At 35.2% G+C, this 17070-nt stretch overlaps 1 protein-coding gene across 2 annotated transcripts in view; it reads right to left on the reverse strand.

The window, feature by feature from the left end:
• The window catches only part of MTBP (MDM2 binding protein), an 83834-nt gene that overhangs the window by 26873 nt on the left and 39891 nt on the right, over window positions 1–17070 (reverse strand). For both annotated transcript variants that reach the window (XM_017847563.1, XM_017847565.1), the window contains exons 12-14: window positions 12120–12293; window positions 9890–9997; window positions 1868–2029 (exon numbers count right to left, since the gene is read on the reverse strand). In XM_017847563.1, coding sequence (XP_017703052.1) covers window positions 1868–2029; window positions 9890–9997; window positions 12120–12293 — 444 coding nt within the window. The remainder of the gene's footprint in view (window positions 1–1867; window positions 2030–9889; window positions 9998–12119; window positions 12294–17070) is intronic.

Raw genomic sequence — 17070 nt, forward strand, 5'->3', positions numbered from 1 at the left:
GAGTATAACAGAAAACAATGGAAACTGGGGAAGGTGTGGGAAAGTCTCTTTGAGAAAGTGACATTTAAATCAAGATCTGAAGAATGATCGTCAGTTAATCAGGTAAAGGCTGGAAGAAAAGAATTCCAGGCAGAGGATACTGCATATATAATGTTCCTGAGGCAGAAAGAAATGTAACGTGTCCAAGGAAAGAAAGGACTTCCTGTGATAAAAAGGAAACAGAAATGTACTGGTACTAGAATAAGTATGAAGCCAGATATCATTTAAGGTTTTTACAAACTATATGAAGGTTGATGCATTCTATGTGCAATTAGAAGCAATCAAGAAGGTCTGGGCAAAGGAGTGACATAATCTGACTGTAGATTGTGTTGATCCTTTGCTCAAACCTTTTTGATTTTAAGATGAGCTCTCCTGCAGCTCAGTGTCAAGCATCCTTTGTACAGGTAACTTTAAGATATATATCCTTAAACTTATATAAAAGTCCTAGCAATTATTTGAGCCCTTCCTATCTTTCAACCCTTATCTCCCATCCATATCCTCTGGTAAGCCAATCTCTCTCTTGATCTCGGTTTGTCTTTTCTTACCTCCATGACCCTGAATATGGTGCTTCTACCTGGCACATCTTATCTTCTCTCTATCTAGATCTTATGCATCATTCAAGACCTACATCAAGTTCCTTGGCTCCTAACCAGCCTTCATGACTATTCTACCCTACTTGCAGTTCTCTCCTCAAAATTCATATTTATTTAACCAGCACTTACTTTATACTAGGCAACTGCCTAAGCAATTTAAGAATAATTAATTTAATCTTCATAACAACCTATGTCATCCCTAATTTAAAGATAAAGAAGCAGAGGCAAAAAGATCAGAAAACATGCCCAAGGTCACATAGCAAGTAAGCTGCTAGTCTTGCTCCAGAGTCCATGTTATACATGGAGCTATGGTCTCTCACTTATTGAACACATCCCCCATTTACAAGTAATCTAATAATGTCTCCAGCACCTTTCAGATTACTCTGTACGCTATTTAACTTGGGTACTGATATGCAATGGTGATGATAATGATAAAACAAGTAACATCTTTTTTGGTGTTTGTGTTAAGTGTTTTACAGGTATCAACTCATCCAATCCTCACAATAACCCTACTAATCCTCACAATAATCCTAATAAGTGGGTTATATTATTATTCCCATTTTAAACATGACGAAACAGGCATAGAGATGAATAACTTGCCTAAAGACATTTGGTTAGCAAGTAACAAAAGTGAGATTTGAACCCTGACAGTTTAGCTCCACAGCCTGTGTACTTAAACAGGGTTATTCAAATTTATCACAACACTGGAACTCAGGAAAGCAGAAAGAAATACAACTAAATAATGAAATGATTTCCAGCTGTCTAAGTGAAGTCTGACTGTTCCTCCCCTACCGAATGTTAAATATGCGTCATCTTATCATATGGACTTTTAGCTCTATTAAATTTACTATGATTACTATGATTTACTAGATTTTGCTTTCCACACTTTGTGGAAATGTAGCTTAATAGAAATTCACACATTTCAGTAGCTTAGTAAGACTAAAGAGAGGCATCATCTTAAAGTGCTTCTTCCTTTGCCCAAAAGCAATTACACTGAACACAGTTAATGAAAAAAGTTACTAGAAAATTTACAACGTTTAAATAATGAGTAATACAGTTCATCACATATACATACATACTTGCATCTATATAAGTATCTATTATTATTTAAATCTGTGAAATATATTTTGATTTCACCAATACATTTTATAAGTTTTAATAATAAATGTCATAGTTGCCACACACACACACACACATACACAAAGAACTAAAATTTAAAGTAATAAAAAACTTACCATTTAGTATATTGAAGGTTTTAATTTTGTCCATCTTTCTTGGAATCATTTTAGGAATCACAGCATCAAAATAATCTAAAAAGTGTTTCCTTGTGAGTACTAACAGGCTTTTGAGTTCAGCAACAGAAACTGTTTCAGGCTGTTTTGCCAACTTTCTCCTTTCTGTAAGACAAATCAATACAATTGACTTATTTTTTTTCTGCTTTGGAGCTCATCTACTACTCTTTTGAGGAAAATATTTTCAGAAGTAAAACAAGTGAATTTCTCTAGTAAATCAACATTCCTGTTTTCAAGATTGTAGGCCTTCTTTCACTTTAATCCCATTTGTAGATAATGGGAGAATTTCCAGTTATGTGAGATAAACAGAAGTAATTCATTGATACTATAAGTTGATAACAGATAAGGGTAGGTTTACAAAAGCCTTCAGAAATATATTGCAGAGCATTAAAATGGTCTTATGTTCATGTTTATGCAGAACTAAAACTCGTTAGACTTTCAGTTAAATACGGTAGCTTGGCCACTTCCGTTTCTTCTTCTCAGAACCTAAAATCACAGCAAAGAAATAAAAAAGGAGAACAAAAGAAGGAATGACAAATAATGACATTTTTCAACAAATTTTGGAAGACATAAATGACAGCTGAGTGGTAAGTGAGTCTGCAAAGTAGAGGAAGAGTCGCCTTGGATGCCTGTAGAGAGGCACTACCAAGGAGTACAAAGTACCTGGTGGTGAGATGCTGGAATGAAACAGGACTGGATGTAGCACAAGAAGTTAGAACTCCAGGTCCTTCCCCTACCCAACCCCCTATTCCTCAGAGTTAGGCACCACTGCTTGCATTTTTTTTTTTTTTTTTTTGTATGGAACATCAGGTATATGAAAAGCTAGTATTGAGGCTGGGGTTAAAACTAAGGGATTAAGGAAAAGTCTATTCATTGAAAGGTTGGACTCCATGCCCTGATACCACAAAGTTAACATCCACAAATGCCCCACTGGAAATATCAGAGGATTCTCCTTTGGTTAAACTGAATGCTGTCAGAGAAAAGAACTCTAGATAGCAACACTGGGGTGAAGTTAGGGGTAGAAGCTCATGAACCAAATGTTGAATTGTCACTTCACCAAACTATAGTGAAGCTTGACAGATATTACATTAGAAGTAAGCATACAAAACTTCCATTTCAAAATAGGATGGAAAGAAAAGAATATCCAGACATTTAAGGAAAGGTGTTGAGGGGGAGAGGCAGCTCTTTGTTTCCCTGTGCAAAGATTTGATTCAGTTAACACTTTCAGCTCCCCTCTTCCTTCCCATCACTCACTGAGCTAGTCATGAACAAAGCATGCTCTGATAGATTCTTCTGACTTTCATCTGAGTGAGCAAGTCTTCAGGATTTATTTTCTCTGCAGACTTCTGCTGCAGGGTTGGTCTGCAGTTGCCTAGCTCTGACAGTCATTCAGTGGCAAAGTTCAATGCTGGGTGTATGTATGAGGAGGCCAACTTGGCCATAGATCTAAAAAGCCATATCCTTTAATACAGCTTTCATCTATAATTTCTCTCCATCTGTATATTTCTTACATTTATTTTTCAGTTGGTTCAAATGTTGGGATGAGAAGTGGGTATTATTCATTGGAATCCTAAACTAAAAAACATCCAAAAGAGAGACTAAGGCAAACAAACAGAAAAAAGGGAGTCCAGCAGAAACAAAAGCATTGTAAAAAACTAAACAAAGTTTGCTATAATTTTCTCATAGACATATGAGAAGATACTGCACCCATGAAATAAGTACAGGATGTTTTGATAAAGAAAAAAAAAAATCAATGAACAAGAAATGACTCTAAAATTAAGCACACAAGAGATCAAATTTCAAAAATTCCATAGAAGAGCTGCAAAATAAAATGGAAGATATTCCCCAAAACTAGAACAAAACATAGTAATATGAAACTAGGAATGAAAATCAGGCATTCTGTCCAGAAAAGTCAATATCTAGTAAGAGCTCCAGAGAGAGAGAGAGAGAGAGAGACAGAGAGAGAGAGAGAGAGAGAGAGAGAGAATGGGAGGAACAAAATTATTGAAAGATAAAAAAAATTCAGATTTCAAGATATGACTCTCCCATTTAAATTGCCAATCAACTACAAAGCTCAATAAATGGGGCTGGTGGGGAAGAGGGGAAAGATAAACACAATATGACTCAAAGTAAACCTTCTAGAGACAATGCTTCTGGAGACAAAGTTACCAGAAAGTGGGTAAAAACCAAACAAACCAAAATTAGATTACTACAAAGATAGGAATTATATTTGACTTCTCAACAGAAACACAGCAAAGCAGAAGACAATGAAGCAGTATCATTGAAATTCTGAGGGAAAATGATTTTTAACCTAGAATTTTATTCATGAAATAAATAAATTTTCAGACACGCAAGAACTAAAAAAATTTATGCTCTATGAACTTTTGCTCAAAAAGTGACTGGAAGAAGTGCACCAACCGAACAAAGGCATAATCCAAGAAAAAGGAGAATAAAGGGTCTAGGAAAAAGAACATTCCAAAAGAAGAAAAGAGGAAAGGGAAATCTTCAAGATACTAGCAAGTCTAACATGCAATCAGTCCACAGTCGAGCAAAATATGAAACACTCCAGGAAAGAAAACAATAGAGAAATAAAAAAGAACTGATGTATTTGAACACACAATGAATGTTAATAATAGGAGTGCAGCAGAAATGTTGGAGCCTCTGGAAAAACATAATAATGTTTTGTCTATACAGAAGAGTAGGCAAATTAAAAATAAGGTGATTATCAACCATAAAAAAAACAAAGAATTATATAAAAGAGATTTGATGATCATCATTTATTACATGGCTCTGCAGTAAACTTATTTATAAAATTGTAATAATGTTAAAGCCAACCACTGATTTAACCACAATTCATGACTTCACTGTAAGAAGCAGAAAGAGAATGTGAAGATTACGTGGGAAAGTGAAGTTTTTATCTTCCACAGTTAGATGTTAAGATAATGCCTGAAACTGATAAATCTAAGAAATAGCAGCATACGTACATTATTTGTATAGGGGTCCACCTGGAAGAGCTGAGGATAGCTGTCTATAAAGACAGGGACTGAAAGATGGGGAGGCATGGGTAACACATTGCTGTTTGCCTCTTGAAGCTTTTTCAGTATCATTTGATTTTTCAAACTATATCCACGTATTACTTTGATAAAAATAGTCTATTTTAAAACACTTCTAGTCTAGTAACATTTTCTTCCACAATAAAATAGTAACCTAAAAGTTCATAGAGAATTCAACGCAACACGTATTTATTAATTTTAAGAGCTTACTGCCTAAAAACCACTGTACTGTTTAGACACAGAGGATTAAAGCATTATTACATTACACTACCTGGGGTCAGCACATACATAATGCAAGGGAGAAGAATAAGGAGACAACCAGTGTCAAGGTTCTACTTTAGAACATCAGCTTCATGATACAAGCCTCTGTAAAATCCTGCATCACCAAGGTGGACATTGGTAGGGTCCTTCCAGATCTGACCCAAGGTAACTAACGTAACTTCCACAATGAAGAACATTAGGAACAGTAAAATGAGAGCTATAATATATTCTGTCTCTATTACATCCTCTTAGTGAGAAAATCATAAGCCTCATTGTCTTTTTCTGCACAATCTGCTGGGAGCCATTCCAAAACAAAAAGTTACCGATGGTTTGGTTTTATCTGGAAGATGTACAAAGTAATCTGCTTCAGAAATTACCCCTATGTTTTATTAATGTTAAAAATATACTCAAATCTGATTGGGCGTGTTGGCTCACTCCTGTAATCCCGGCACTTTGAGAGGCCAAAGCAGATAGATCACCTGAGGTCAAGAGTTCGAGACCAGCCTGGCCAACATGGAGAAACCTCATCTCTACTAAAAATACAAAAATTAGCCAGGCATGGTGGTACACACCTGTAATGCCAGCTACTTGAGAGGCTGAAGCACAAGAATCACTTGAACTCGGGAGGTAGAAGTTGCAGTGAGCTAAGATTGTGCCACTGCACTCCAGCCTGGGTGACAGAGCAAAATTCTGTCTCAAAAAAAAAAAAAATTTATACACACACACACACACACACACACACACACTCAAATCTGAACCTGAACCTGACCTATATTTATTAAACCTGTCAATTATATTACAATTTGAAAAACAGAGTAAGAATCCATATTGACCTTAATGATTAAGAAATGGAGAGAGAAAATAGACAAAGTTTACAAATTATGAGTAGGATAATTTACCTAGGCAAAACATCATCTCCACACAAGTGAGTTTGCATGTAAGTGGCAGATAAATATTTGAGAGAAAAACATTGGACTAAAGTCTAAAAATGAGTCAGCATAAGAATGCTGTTTTCCTAAAAAAGCTAGTAATTACTAAGGATTTATTAAAGAAAAATGTAGAAGCAGAACATCCAAAGGAATCAGCAGGTCGAGCATAAGCTTTGCACTGGGTTTTATACATTTAACAAAGATGTAAGGAACTCAGAGTAGAGACTGCAATACTGGAGCAAAATGATAATACTGCTGTTTTCATACTTATCTTGTATCATACTGAACAGTCTTTTATTTAAAAATTGTTCAGCATTCTCAAGCCTTTTCTTGAAAATCAGTGAAACAAGATTTTAATATTTCCAAATACAGAAAGTTCTAAATTACCAACAAATTTCGTAAAATATAAATCACAAGCTTATAAATTTTAAATATCATCATTCTAATTAAATAGTATCACATGTAATTTTCAAAATAAAATTAATGAAAATAAACTAATTTTAAAATTAAGCCCTAACAAATTTTATTTCATTTTGTGTTATTTTAAAAAACAAAGTGCCTCCATAGTGTTATTAGTGAGTACATTTTGTGCAAATTTTCTAGCTATTCTTTCTAATTTAGTATTAGAAAATACTGGAAAAAAGTAACAGTCTACCCTGTGTTTTGCTGATAATTTGAGGAAATCTTTTGAACAAGTTTTGTTTTCTGTAAACACTATAATCTCTGTATGGATACTGAACCACTAATTTTTTTCCAAAGAGAGCTGTTCCCATTATATTCTTTAGTTTTCCTCATGTACAAATAAGTTAACTGCATTGCTTTAAGTACTTTTCTATTCACACTTCACTTATTTGAAAATCACTGAAGTAGACGCTTAAGACATGCTTACATTGGAAACTTTCTTTTGCAGTCATTTGCCTCTGCCTTTTGAGACACAGGCATTCTAAACAGACGCATCTTTGTCTCCAAGTTTTCATCCAGTATTAACTCTCTGGGTAGAGAAGAGATTTGTTCAGGAAGTATTTTCATCATAAATAGATTAACTGGATCATTAATCTGAATCAAGATTTAACGTTTCAGATTGCAAAATGTCCATTTCATGGACATACCCAGAGCTAGTGTCTCTAGCAGCAACTAGCTCTAAGGTCTTCTTCAGTTTCAGGTTCCCACCCTACTCTTTGCCCAGTCTAGTGGCATCCCTACGATGTTTTGTTTTGTTTTGTTTTTTTGCATTTCTGTACCCTCTCCTGCTCTCTCACCAACTCTGCTGAACTTTTCACTCACACCTCTAGGCAGCAACCTAGTTATAGCTGTCATATTTCCCTTCCCACACAACCAGGAGGGATGGCCCTCTTGGGGTTAAATCTTCTCCTTTCACAAATAAGAGATGCACCAGCTTCAGAGAGGTCCCTGCTCCTCTGATAGTTTTCTTTTGGAAAGGTGAGGAACTGAGGTGAAGATGAAACAGTGGAGATGTTGAAGGAACTGAGTTATAAAAGCTGNTAGATCACATGTAATTTTCAAAATAAAATTAATGAAAATAAACTAATTTTAAAAATTAAGCCCTAACAAATTTTATTTCATTTTTGTGTTATTTTAAAAAACAAAGTGCCTCCATAGTGTTATTAGTGAGTACATTTTTGTGCAAATTTTTCTAGCTATTCTTTCTAATTTAGTATTAGAAAAATACTGGAAAAAAGTAACAGGTCTACCCTGTGTTTTGCTGATAATTTGAGGAAATCTTTTTGAACAAGTTTTGTTTTTCTGTAAACACTATAATCTCTGTATGGATACTGAACCACTAATTTTTTTCCAAAGAGAGCTGTTCCCATTATATTCTTTAGTTTTCCTCATGTACAAATAAGTTAACTGCATTGCTTTAAGTACTTTTCTATTCACACTTCACTTATTTGAAAATCACTGAAGTAGACGCTTAAGACATGCTTACATTGGAAACTTTCTTTTGCAGTCATTTGCCTCTGCCTTTTGAGACACAGGCATTCTAAACAGATGCATCTTTGTCTCCAAGTTTTTCATCCAGTATTAACTCTCTGGGTAGAGAAGAGATTTGTTCAGGAAGTATTTTCATCATAAATAGATTAACTGGATCATTAATCTGAATCAAGATTTAACGTTTCAGATTGCAAAATGTCCATTTCATGGACATACCCAGAGCTAGTGTCTCTAGCAGCAACTAGCTCTAAGGTCTTCTTCAGTTTCAGGTTCCCACCCTACTCTTTGCCCAGTCTAGTGGCATCCCTACGATGTTTTTGTTTTGTTTTTGTTTTTGTTTGCATTTCTGTACCCTCTCCTGCTCTCTCACCAACTCTGCTGAACTTTTCACTCACACCTCTAGGCAGCAACCTAGTTATAGCTGTCATATTTCCCTTCCCACACAACCAGGAGGGATGGCCCTCTTGGGGTTAAATCTTCTCCTTTCACAAATAAGAGATGCACCAGCTTCAGAGAGGTCCCTGCTCCTCTGATAGTTTTTCTTTTTGGAAAGGTGAGGAACTGAGGTGAAGATGAAACAGTGGAGATGTTGAAGGAACTGAGTTATAAAAAGCTGCAGGAGGCTTATGGCAAGGAAATCAGGGCCTGACGGGTTTTTGGCAGGAATATAGCAAAGTTAAAAAATGAATAATACTGAAGTCTGAAATAAACATTTTATATCCATAACAATACTGGTATTTCAGTATATATGTATGTGTGTGTCTACGTATTTGTTGGTTATAGCATGTACTACACTTTATTAAAAATGATTTGCCTTTCTAATTACGCTTTCCTTGAACAAACATAATTTTCTTGGTTTAAAAGAAAAAAAAAAAACACCAATGGTTAGAGGAGCTCAAGACTACACAATTACCCTGGATTTTTACAATTGAAAAAGTCTGTAATCTTTACATGAATAATTGAGACCAAGCATTCTAAAATTATCTTCTATTGCATAGGTAGGCTATTGAATTCACACTTTTAAAATATGTTTTTAAAGAAAAGAATGATAGTTCTTATTTTATAATACATGTAATATATAATTCGAATATCTTTTTTTTACACACAACTAAGGAGGACTCACAATTTGAATCAATTTCTTAGAAATTACATAACAATAAATAAGTTCAATTAGGCAACAAATGAATGCTTAAAATTTGTATTAAAAAATAAGACTGATAGCCAAATTAACTGTAAAAGAGAAAACATGTGAAATTATGACTCTTTTCTAAATAAATCTATAATGCCAATGTCACTCAGCACATGAAATGTTCTTACTTATTACTGATGATCATTATTAAACTCTAAGAATCAATGCTCAAGGTAACACATTAATTTCCCTAAGACTTGCATTTTTTCCTATTTGTAGCATCCAACTTCTGCTACCAAAACTATATAAAAAGAGATTTTATCAAGAGTTCTACACTAAACAGAAAATAAAACTTACATACCTTTTCTAGCATACAATTAAAACAAATTTTGAAATACAAAATTTGCCTGATGAAGTATTTTTATAACTGATAACAGTGATGTACAAACAAACAGAAATATTCTGAATCTAGTGAAAATATCTCTTCCACTCTACATGATCGCTATCAAAAATAGTTCTATAAATAAGTAGCGTAACTAAAAGATAAACTATATAAGAAAAAGTGTGCAAATAAAGGTAGCTTATGTCCGAACAAGTCAACATTTTTAGGGTAGGATGAAATATATAAATTGTTACTTACTTAGGCATTCTTTCAAAGCTAAAACTTGAACATTAGCTAACTGTTTCTCTCTTTGTACAATCTGCTCCCCAGAAAAATGTGGAAGTGATAACAAGTCAAAAGGAAAACCTGAGCAATAAGAAAAAAAAAAGGTCAACATTAACGATATCCTTTGCCAATAATTAGTACTCAGTTCCTGGGAAATGTGTTATAGCAATGATTTAATAAAAAAATAAAAATCAATCACTCACCTCTCTTGATCTTATATATTTCAAAGTAAATAATAATAATAATTAAGCAGCAGAAAATAAGCATACTCAATTATTTTACATTTTAAACATTGACCTGATTTTTTAATTGAGGGAATTAGATAGTAAAGTAGAATTCCCTGAATCACATTTTCTTCTACCTGATAGGAAATCACAGATAGGGAACGGGAACCAGTCTCTAAAGATACCCCCAAAAGCCACTGAATGAACCACATCTCCTGTTATTCCTTTTTGTGCAGTACCCTCCACAATGAATCCAACCTAGATAAATGTGCTGGATGGTCCTATGATAGCCTTAGCCGTGTCTCTCTCCCCATTCTTCATGCCCATAGTACTCAGAATAACTGTAGAATGTAGTGGAAATGTACTATCTTGAAAGAGGGAGAAACTGCCCAGGATAGCTTGGGTTTTTTTCCTTTGCCCCTAAAAGCAGGATGTCCTTTAAAGCGTTGCCCAATGAGTCACATGGCCCCTGAAATACAGAAGCCAAGTCAGGCTGCCTTTTGGGGTCCCTTAGCTGTGGTGCAAACGACACACATGCAGTCAAGACTCCATCTGCCCTGGGAAGCTTTCCTGAGCCTTGGGGCCTGGCTCACAACAGATCCTAGACTTCTTTTGTTCCTTGCTGCCTATCTGTAAGTAATAAATCTGCTTCACATAACTTGCATGTGAGTGTGTTCTGTCACACTGGACTAGAACAAATTGGTAACCACTACATGGTGGACCTAAATAGTAGCCCAGGGGACAGCAGAAAGATGTATTTAGACTCCTGTTACTGGTGGTTGGCATAGTGATGATCTTCCCTATTCTCCACGCTGTGGCAGTCCTCCCTTAAGATTGCTAATTATTGGATATGCTTCACACTATGTAACAAGGTAACATAAACGTGACACTGAATGACTTCTAGCTAGGACACAGAAAGCCTTGCAGCTTCACAGAACAATTGCTCTAAGTCAGCAACCATATAAAGAGTCAGCCTAGGCCGGGAGCAGTGGCTCACGCCTATAATCCCAGCAGTTTGGGAGGCTGAGGCGGGCAGATCACGAGGTCAAGAGATCGAGACCATCCTGGCCAACATGGTGAAACCCTATCTCTATTAAAAATACAAAAATTAGCTGGGCATGGTGGTGCACACCTGTAGTCCCAGCTCCTCAGGAGGCTGAGGCAGGAGAATTGCTTGAACCTGGGAGGCAGAGGTTGCAGTGAGTAAGGATTACGCCACTGCACTCTAGCCTGGTGACAGAGCAAGACTATGTCTCAAAAAAAAAAAAAAAGTCAGTCAGTCTACCCTAAGACCATGATGTTTTAAGGAAGCCCAAGCTAGCTGTGAGGAAAGGGCCTGTGGAGAGAAAATCAGACCTCATCTGTTCCAGCCATCTTAGCCCAGGCACCAAACATGGGTGTGAAGAAGCTATCTTAGACATCAAGCCCTGTGGAATCTTCAAATGACTGGAGCCATAGTGTATGTGACTGTAATCATATGCACGACCTCAAAATAGAAACATCCAGCTGAGCCCATTCAACCCACAGGACCATGAGAGATAATAATAAACTGCTATTTTTAAGCTAAATTTGGGATAGTTTGTTATGCAGCAATCGATAACCTAAATAATAAAGCCTGGGAAGAGGGAAAGATGGGCAATAAAATAGAACGTGTGGCTTGAGACAATGTAAATGAAAATGAGAAATATAGCAAAATACGTGTATTTAAAGTGGAAAATACTAAAAATTTCATTTTTAGAAGTGAAGGCTGATCTACTAAATTTTACTAGGTATAATGTAAAAGGAATTTGCTCTTTGCACATTAATTTGTAAAAAAAGTCATAATATGTTTTAAATAAAAGGTAAATTAATGAAAGAGAATGGAGTTTGGAGAAAATAAATTCATTAAATTTTTAATATTTCTTCTACTTAAAGCCACATATGCTAACTACACACACAAACAATGTAAACATGTTTTAATACCTAAAGTTAACACTTACTCAATTTGGCTTCTTCTGTCTTTGTTTTCATCTTTCCGTGAATTAAACTGAGTGCAAATGAGCCATTGATCTGGTTGGCTGAGTGAATCAATGTGGCTTTACATCTTCTATTGCCATTACCTTGTAACAAGAAATAATAGCTTGAACACTCTCCTTTCACTTCAACATCTGGAACTAAACAAAAACAATTATCTTGTTAAGTATGGTAAAATTCAGCACACAACACAACAGAATCATACATTTGATCCATAGGATATAATAAAATTTTTATGTTATTTTAAAACAAGCTATTCATACATTCAGGGCTAGTAGTCGTTCATTTAATTGAGAAGGCTGTTAAGGCAAAAAATCATAACAAACAATTACAAAGCATAAATCTTTTATGTGTACTCATTCTTTAACTTTTGATATGGCTGACCCGAGTTCTACAGTATATTTCTTAAATAACCACATCAATAATGTTTACAGCTTCCATTTCTTTAAAGGGGAATAAACTGACTCCTACAAACACACACAACTTAATTGATGGGAGCAGAAGGGTACAGCTATACTTGGGAGTAGCTTTTTGCTTCTTGCAGTGGGCATCCATAATGTATTTTACAGAGGGAATGGAGAGCATTCATTAATCTGGCATGCCAGTTATGTGAAGGTCAGTTAAGACAGCATCTAGTATATTTTAAAAGCAAATCAAGTGAGGGTTATAGTGAAGGTTGAAGAAAAACTGTGAAGCCTTTGAGATTAAAAATAGAAGTAGAATCTTTTTTTGTTGAAGACGGTGAGTTGGACATAAACATTTATATTCACTAGCTCCTGAAATTCCACTAAATGAGAATAAAGAAATCTTCAAAATAGCATAAATCTACAAAAACCTAATATCTGGAAGAGACAACAACTAAACTTTGAAAGCAGAAAAGTATATGAACAATTGGCAACAAACTTCAATCTCTCCGCTGCTAAGGAAGCTGAGAAAAACAGCAGAGAAAGCCCCAAAGCAGCAAAATTTATACATGCATCCTCAAGAGGTCTGGAATGGTGACCCCAGATGGCACTGGAAGCAAAACAAAGCTGGAATAGGAACAGAGTTTGAAAGTCAACTTGAGAAACAGGCCTCCTGATCCCTTATTCTATTCAGGCAAATGACTGTCAGAAGATTAGAGGTTTATTCTCTGGATAGGGTAAAACGAAGTGTCCTTGGCTTGAGATATATAAGGCAGAGTTAAGGGCTGATTATCAGGGAATAAAAGTGAATTCTTACCTCTTTAAAAAGTTATCTATGTCTCTATTTCCCTTAAGTTTATTTTAGGGGCTATCAGGATGGCAGGGTGAGAAAGTCTGTGGACCCACTCCCCAGCAATACAAGCACAACTGGTGAAATGATCCTAAGGGTATATACCAAATTAAGAAACATTTATTCAGGAAAATATACTAAGATTAGGGTTGGGAAGAAGCAGGTTGGACAGACTGGAGCTTCTATCTATTGAGTTGGGAATGGGATAGGAAGAAGCAGATAGTGGCTTAGTTTTTAAGAGTCCACAGGACTTCAGTCGCAGCCTGCTTCTCCCCACCCATTCCCAAAGCAGATGAACAGAAACTCCAATCAAAGTGACTGTGGCCAAAAAGATGGGTCTCCCTCTTCCCTCGCTTCCAATAAAGGGTTACAGCATCTCATGGGAAGGAGCAGGCTGTCAGCAACTTCTCATCCCCTCATTCTGAGTTGAAAAGACTAAATTCCTGATGCGTATGATGAGAATTCGGGGACTTCTTTCTCCACCTAGCTCCTACTCATAAGGTAGAAGTTCTACCCCAGGATAGGAAAGCTGAGAAAATAGGGACCCAAATTCCCCACCTCGGCGCATTCACAGGGCAGTTTCTACACTGGGAGAAGTATATAAAGAAGACCAGAAGCTACATGCTGGCCCAGCTACCAAAGTAAGTGGCTCAGAGATTTTGCCCAGGGGAAGAGACCTTAAAACAGAAGGCCCTAAACTCTACCCAAAGAAACTGACTTCATCTGACTCAGATTGCAGTAAGTTGGAGCCTAAAGGGGGTCTCAAAAACTATGGAGACTTGGTAATAAGCAAATAAAAGGAGGCTGGTAGTTCACCTAATTAAGAGAAACAAGCAAAAGATCTAGTTCATTAGAGAGAACGGGGGAATGAGACAGCTAAGAAGCGTCATCTTGGTGTCAGAATTCAAATCAAAGAATGCCCACAAAAATGAATCAAATTTAAATGGATGTGGAACAATTTAAGCCCCAATGCATTGTCAAAAACAATAAAGCAATTAGTGAAGATGGCAATTAGTGAAGTATAAAGCAGCTACATGTGACAGCAAATGAGGCAGACAAAGAAGGTATCAGGGAAAGGGAAAGTGAGTCAGGCAGAGACCACTGGATTCCCAGGGTGAATCTGGCCACGCTGAAGGCTGCACCCTCTGAAGAGTGACACCAAAGTCAAACAGACTTCATTAAAATTCATACTACAAGCAATACAAGCCCAACTCATACAACAAATAAATATGCAAACAACAAGAAAACAAACCTAATAAGGGGGGAGAGAAATTATTAACCAACAACTACAATATATTACCTAAATTGTCATCTTTATCAAGAAATTATGAGACATGCAAAGAAACAGGAATGTGTAATACCTAAAGAAGGGGAAAAGCAAGTGATAGAAAATATTTGTGAGAGGTCCCAGAAGTTAAATATAACAAAGACTTCAAAGCAAACATTACAAATATGTTCAAAGAACTAAAGGAAACCACACTTAAAGAAGACATGAAAGGCATGATGGCAGTCTCATCAAATAGAGAATATAGATGAAAGGATATAAAATAAAAACCCGATGGAAACACTGGAATGGAAAAGTACAATAAACTTAAAAGGACTAAAATCATTAGTCCTTTTAGATACTAATAATTCAGAGAAATCTGGGAAATTAACAAATACGTGGAAATTAAACAACACGCCAACAAATAACCAATGGGTCAAATACGAAATCATAATGGAAATTTAAAAATACTCTAAGATAAATGAAAGATATAAAGTTTATCAAATATAGCTGAATAGTGTTAAAGATCTCAATCAATAACCTAACCTTCTACCTTAAGACACCGAAAAAAGAGGAAGCCCAGCAATTCCACTCCTAGATTTATACCGAAAATGATTTTAAGCCTGTACCTGTATATTCAGAGCAGCATTATTCATAATAGACTAAAAGTGTCAACATCCCAAATGTCCATCAACTGATGTGTGGATAAAATGTGGTATATCTAAGTGATGAAATATTATTCAGCAATAAAGAGGATGATGTACTGGCATACGCTACAGCATGTACAGCATGGATGAACTTTGAAAACATTACACTAAGTCCAAGAAGCCAGTCATTAAAAACTAGATATTATATGATTACACTTCTATGATATGTCCCAAACAGTCAAATCTATACAGACCAAAATAGATACATGGTTGCTTAGGGGTAGGGGGAGGAATGGGTGGTGGAAATGCGCAATGATTGCTAATGCATATGGGGTTTCTTTCCAGGGAGATTAAAATGCCCTACACTTGATTGTGGTGATAGTGGCACAATTCTGTGATTATATTTTAAAAGTCACTGAATTGTAAACTTTAAAAGGGTAAAATGTATGGTATGCATTATATCTCAGTAAAACTGTATTTTTAAAAATTATTTTAGGAATGTAAAGTTCTGCTTACAAAAAGAAAGTTCTTGACAGTACTTCAGTTCTTTAGAGACAACCACATAGCATATAAAAGATTCTTTTATATAGTATATAGAATGTCATATATACACATATATACATCCCCAAATACTAAAAAAGTACTGTAATTTTATTACAATAGCTACAGTTTATTTCAGAGATAGGAAGATACTGTGGGTTATAGTCTATTCCCCAAAACAATGATGAAGTAACAAAAACAATTTTTACAATCAGATTGCTAGGGTGACATTAATTCTGTTCATAAACTGCAGTTTTACAACATGAATTTAAATAAAGGTTATTAGAAAAGAAAAACTCGTTGTTACCAGTTTTATTTGAAATTAAGGTTTGCCAAAAGATACAGTGACCTTAATTCATTTACCATTTTAGCTACTTGCTGATTCGACTTATCTCTTCTATCTATGACATTCTTTCCACATTTATTTTAAATCTCATCACCTTTATTTGCATTTTAATTACTGAAGCTTGTAATTACAACAATCTTATTTTCCTCAAAAGAAAAATATTTACTGTAAAGAATTCTCCTAGCCATAATGACTCTGCAGTCATTTAAAAAATGTTGCTCCAGATTTGGCAGGTGTTAATTGAAGACTTATTAAATAACTTTTATGTAAATGCCACAGAGTAACAGATTTACAATTAGCATAGTTATTCCAGCCTCATCACTCTTCCTAAAGTAATAAGGGAAAATGATTACTAAAAAAAAGTCTATTTTCAACTGCTATGTTTATTTACATTATCATTTGATAAGATGTTAGCTTGTATGCCCCTTCTCCACCAAAAGCATACATATATTTTGGATAATACTATACAGATAAAATGGGAGAAGCAGAAACTACCAAGTGTCTATTAGTTGCATCAAAGTTTACAGATAAAACATAAACCACAATAAAGTCTTATGTCTTTATTAGTATTAGCAAAAAAAATCTTATATAATAAAAATCAAGTTATATTCTTTGTCAATAAGTTTCTTGGTGGTTCTTAAAACCCTGTAACACTCATTTTAATGGTTAATAGGAAAACAAAATTTTAATAATCTAAAGGATAAATAATATTCCACATGATAGAAGGAAAAAAAATATCCCAGGACTATGGGGGAAACAGGATATTCTAGGTAAGTGAATATTCTGACTGATAGTTATTATACATGTTCATAAAGAAAAGGCAAAATAATATAACCAATTTTTTTCTTTTTCTTTTTTTTTTTTTT

The sequence above is a fragment of the Rhinopithecus bieti genome, unplaced genomic scaffold (assembly GCF_001698545.2).
Source record: "Rhinopithecus bieti isolate Rb0 unplaced genomic scaffold, ASM169854v2 scaffold_28066, whole genome shotgun sequence".
Lineage (NCBI taxonomy): Eukaryota > Metazoa > Chordata > Mammalia > Primates > Cercopithecidae > Rhinopithecus > Rhinopithecus bieti.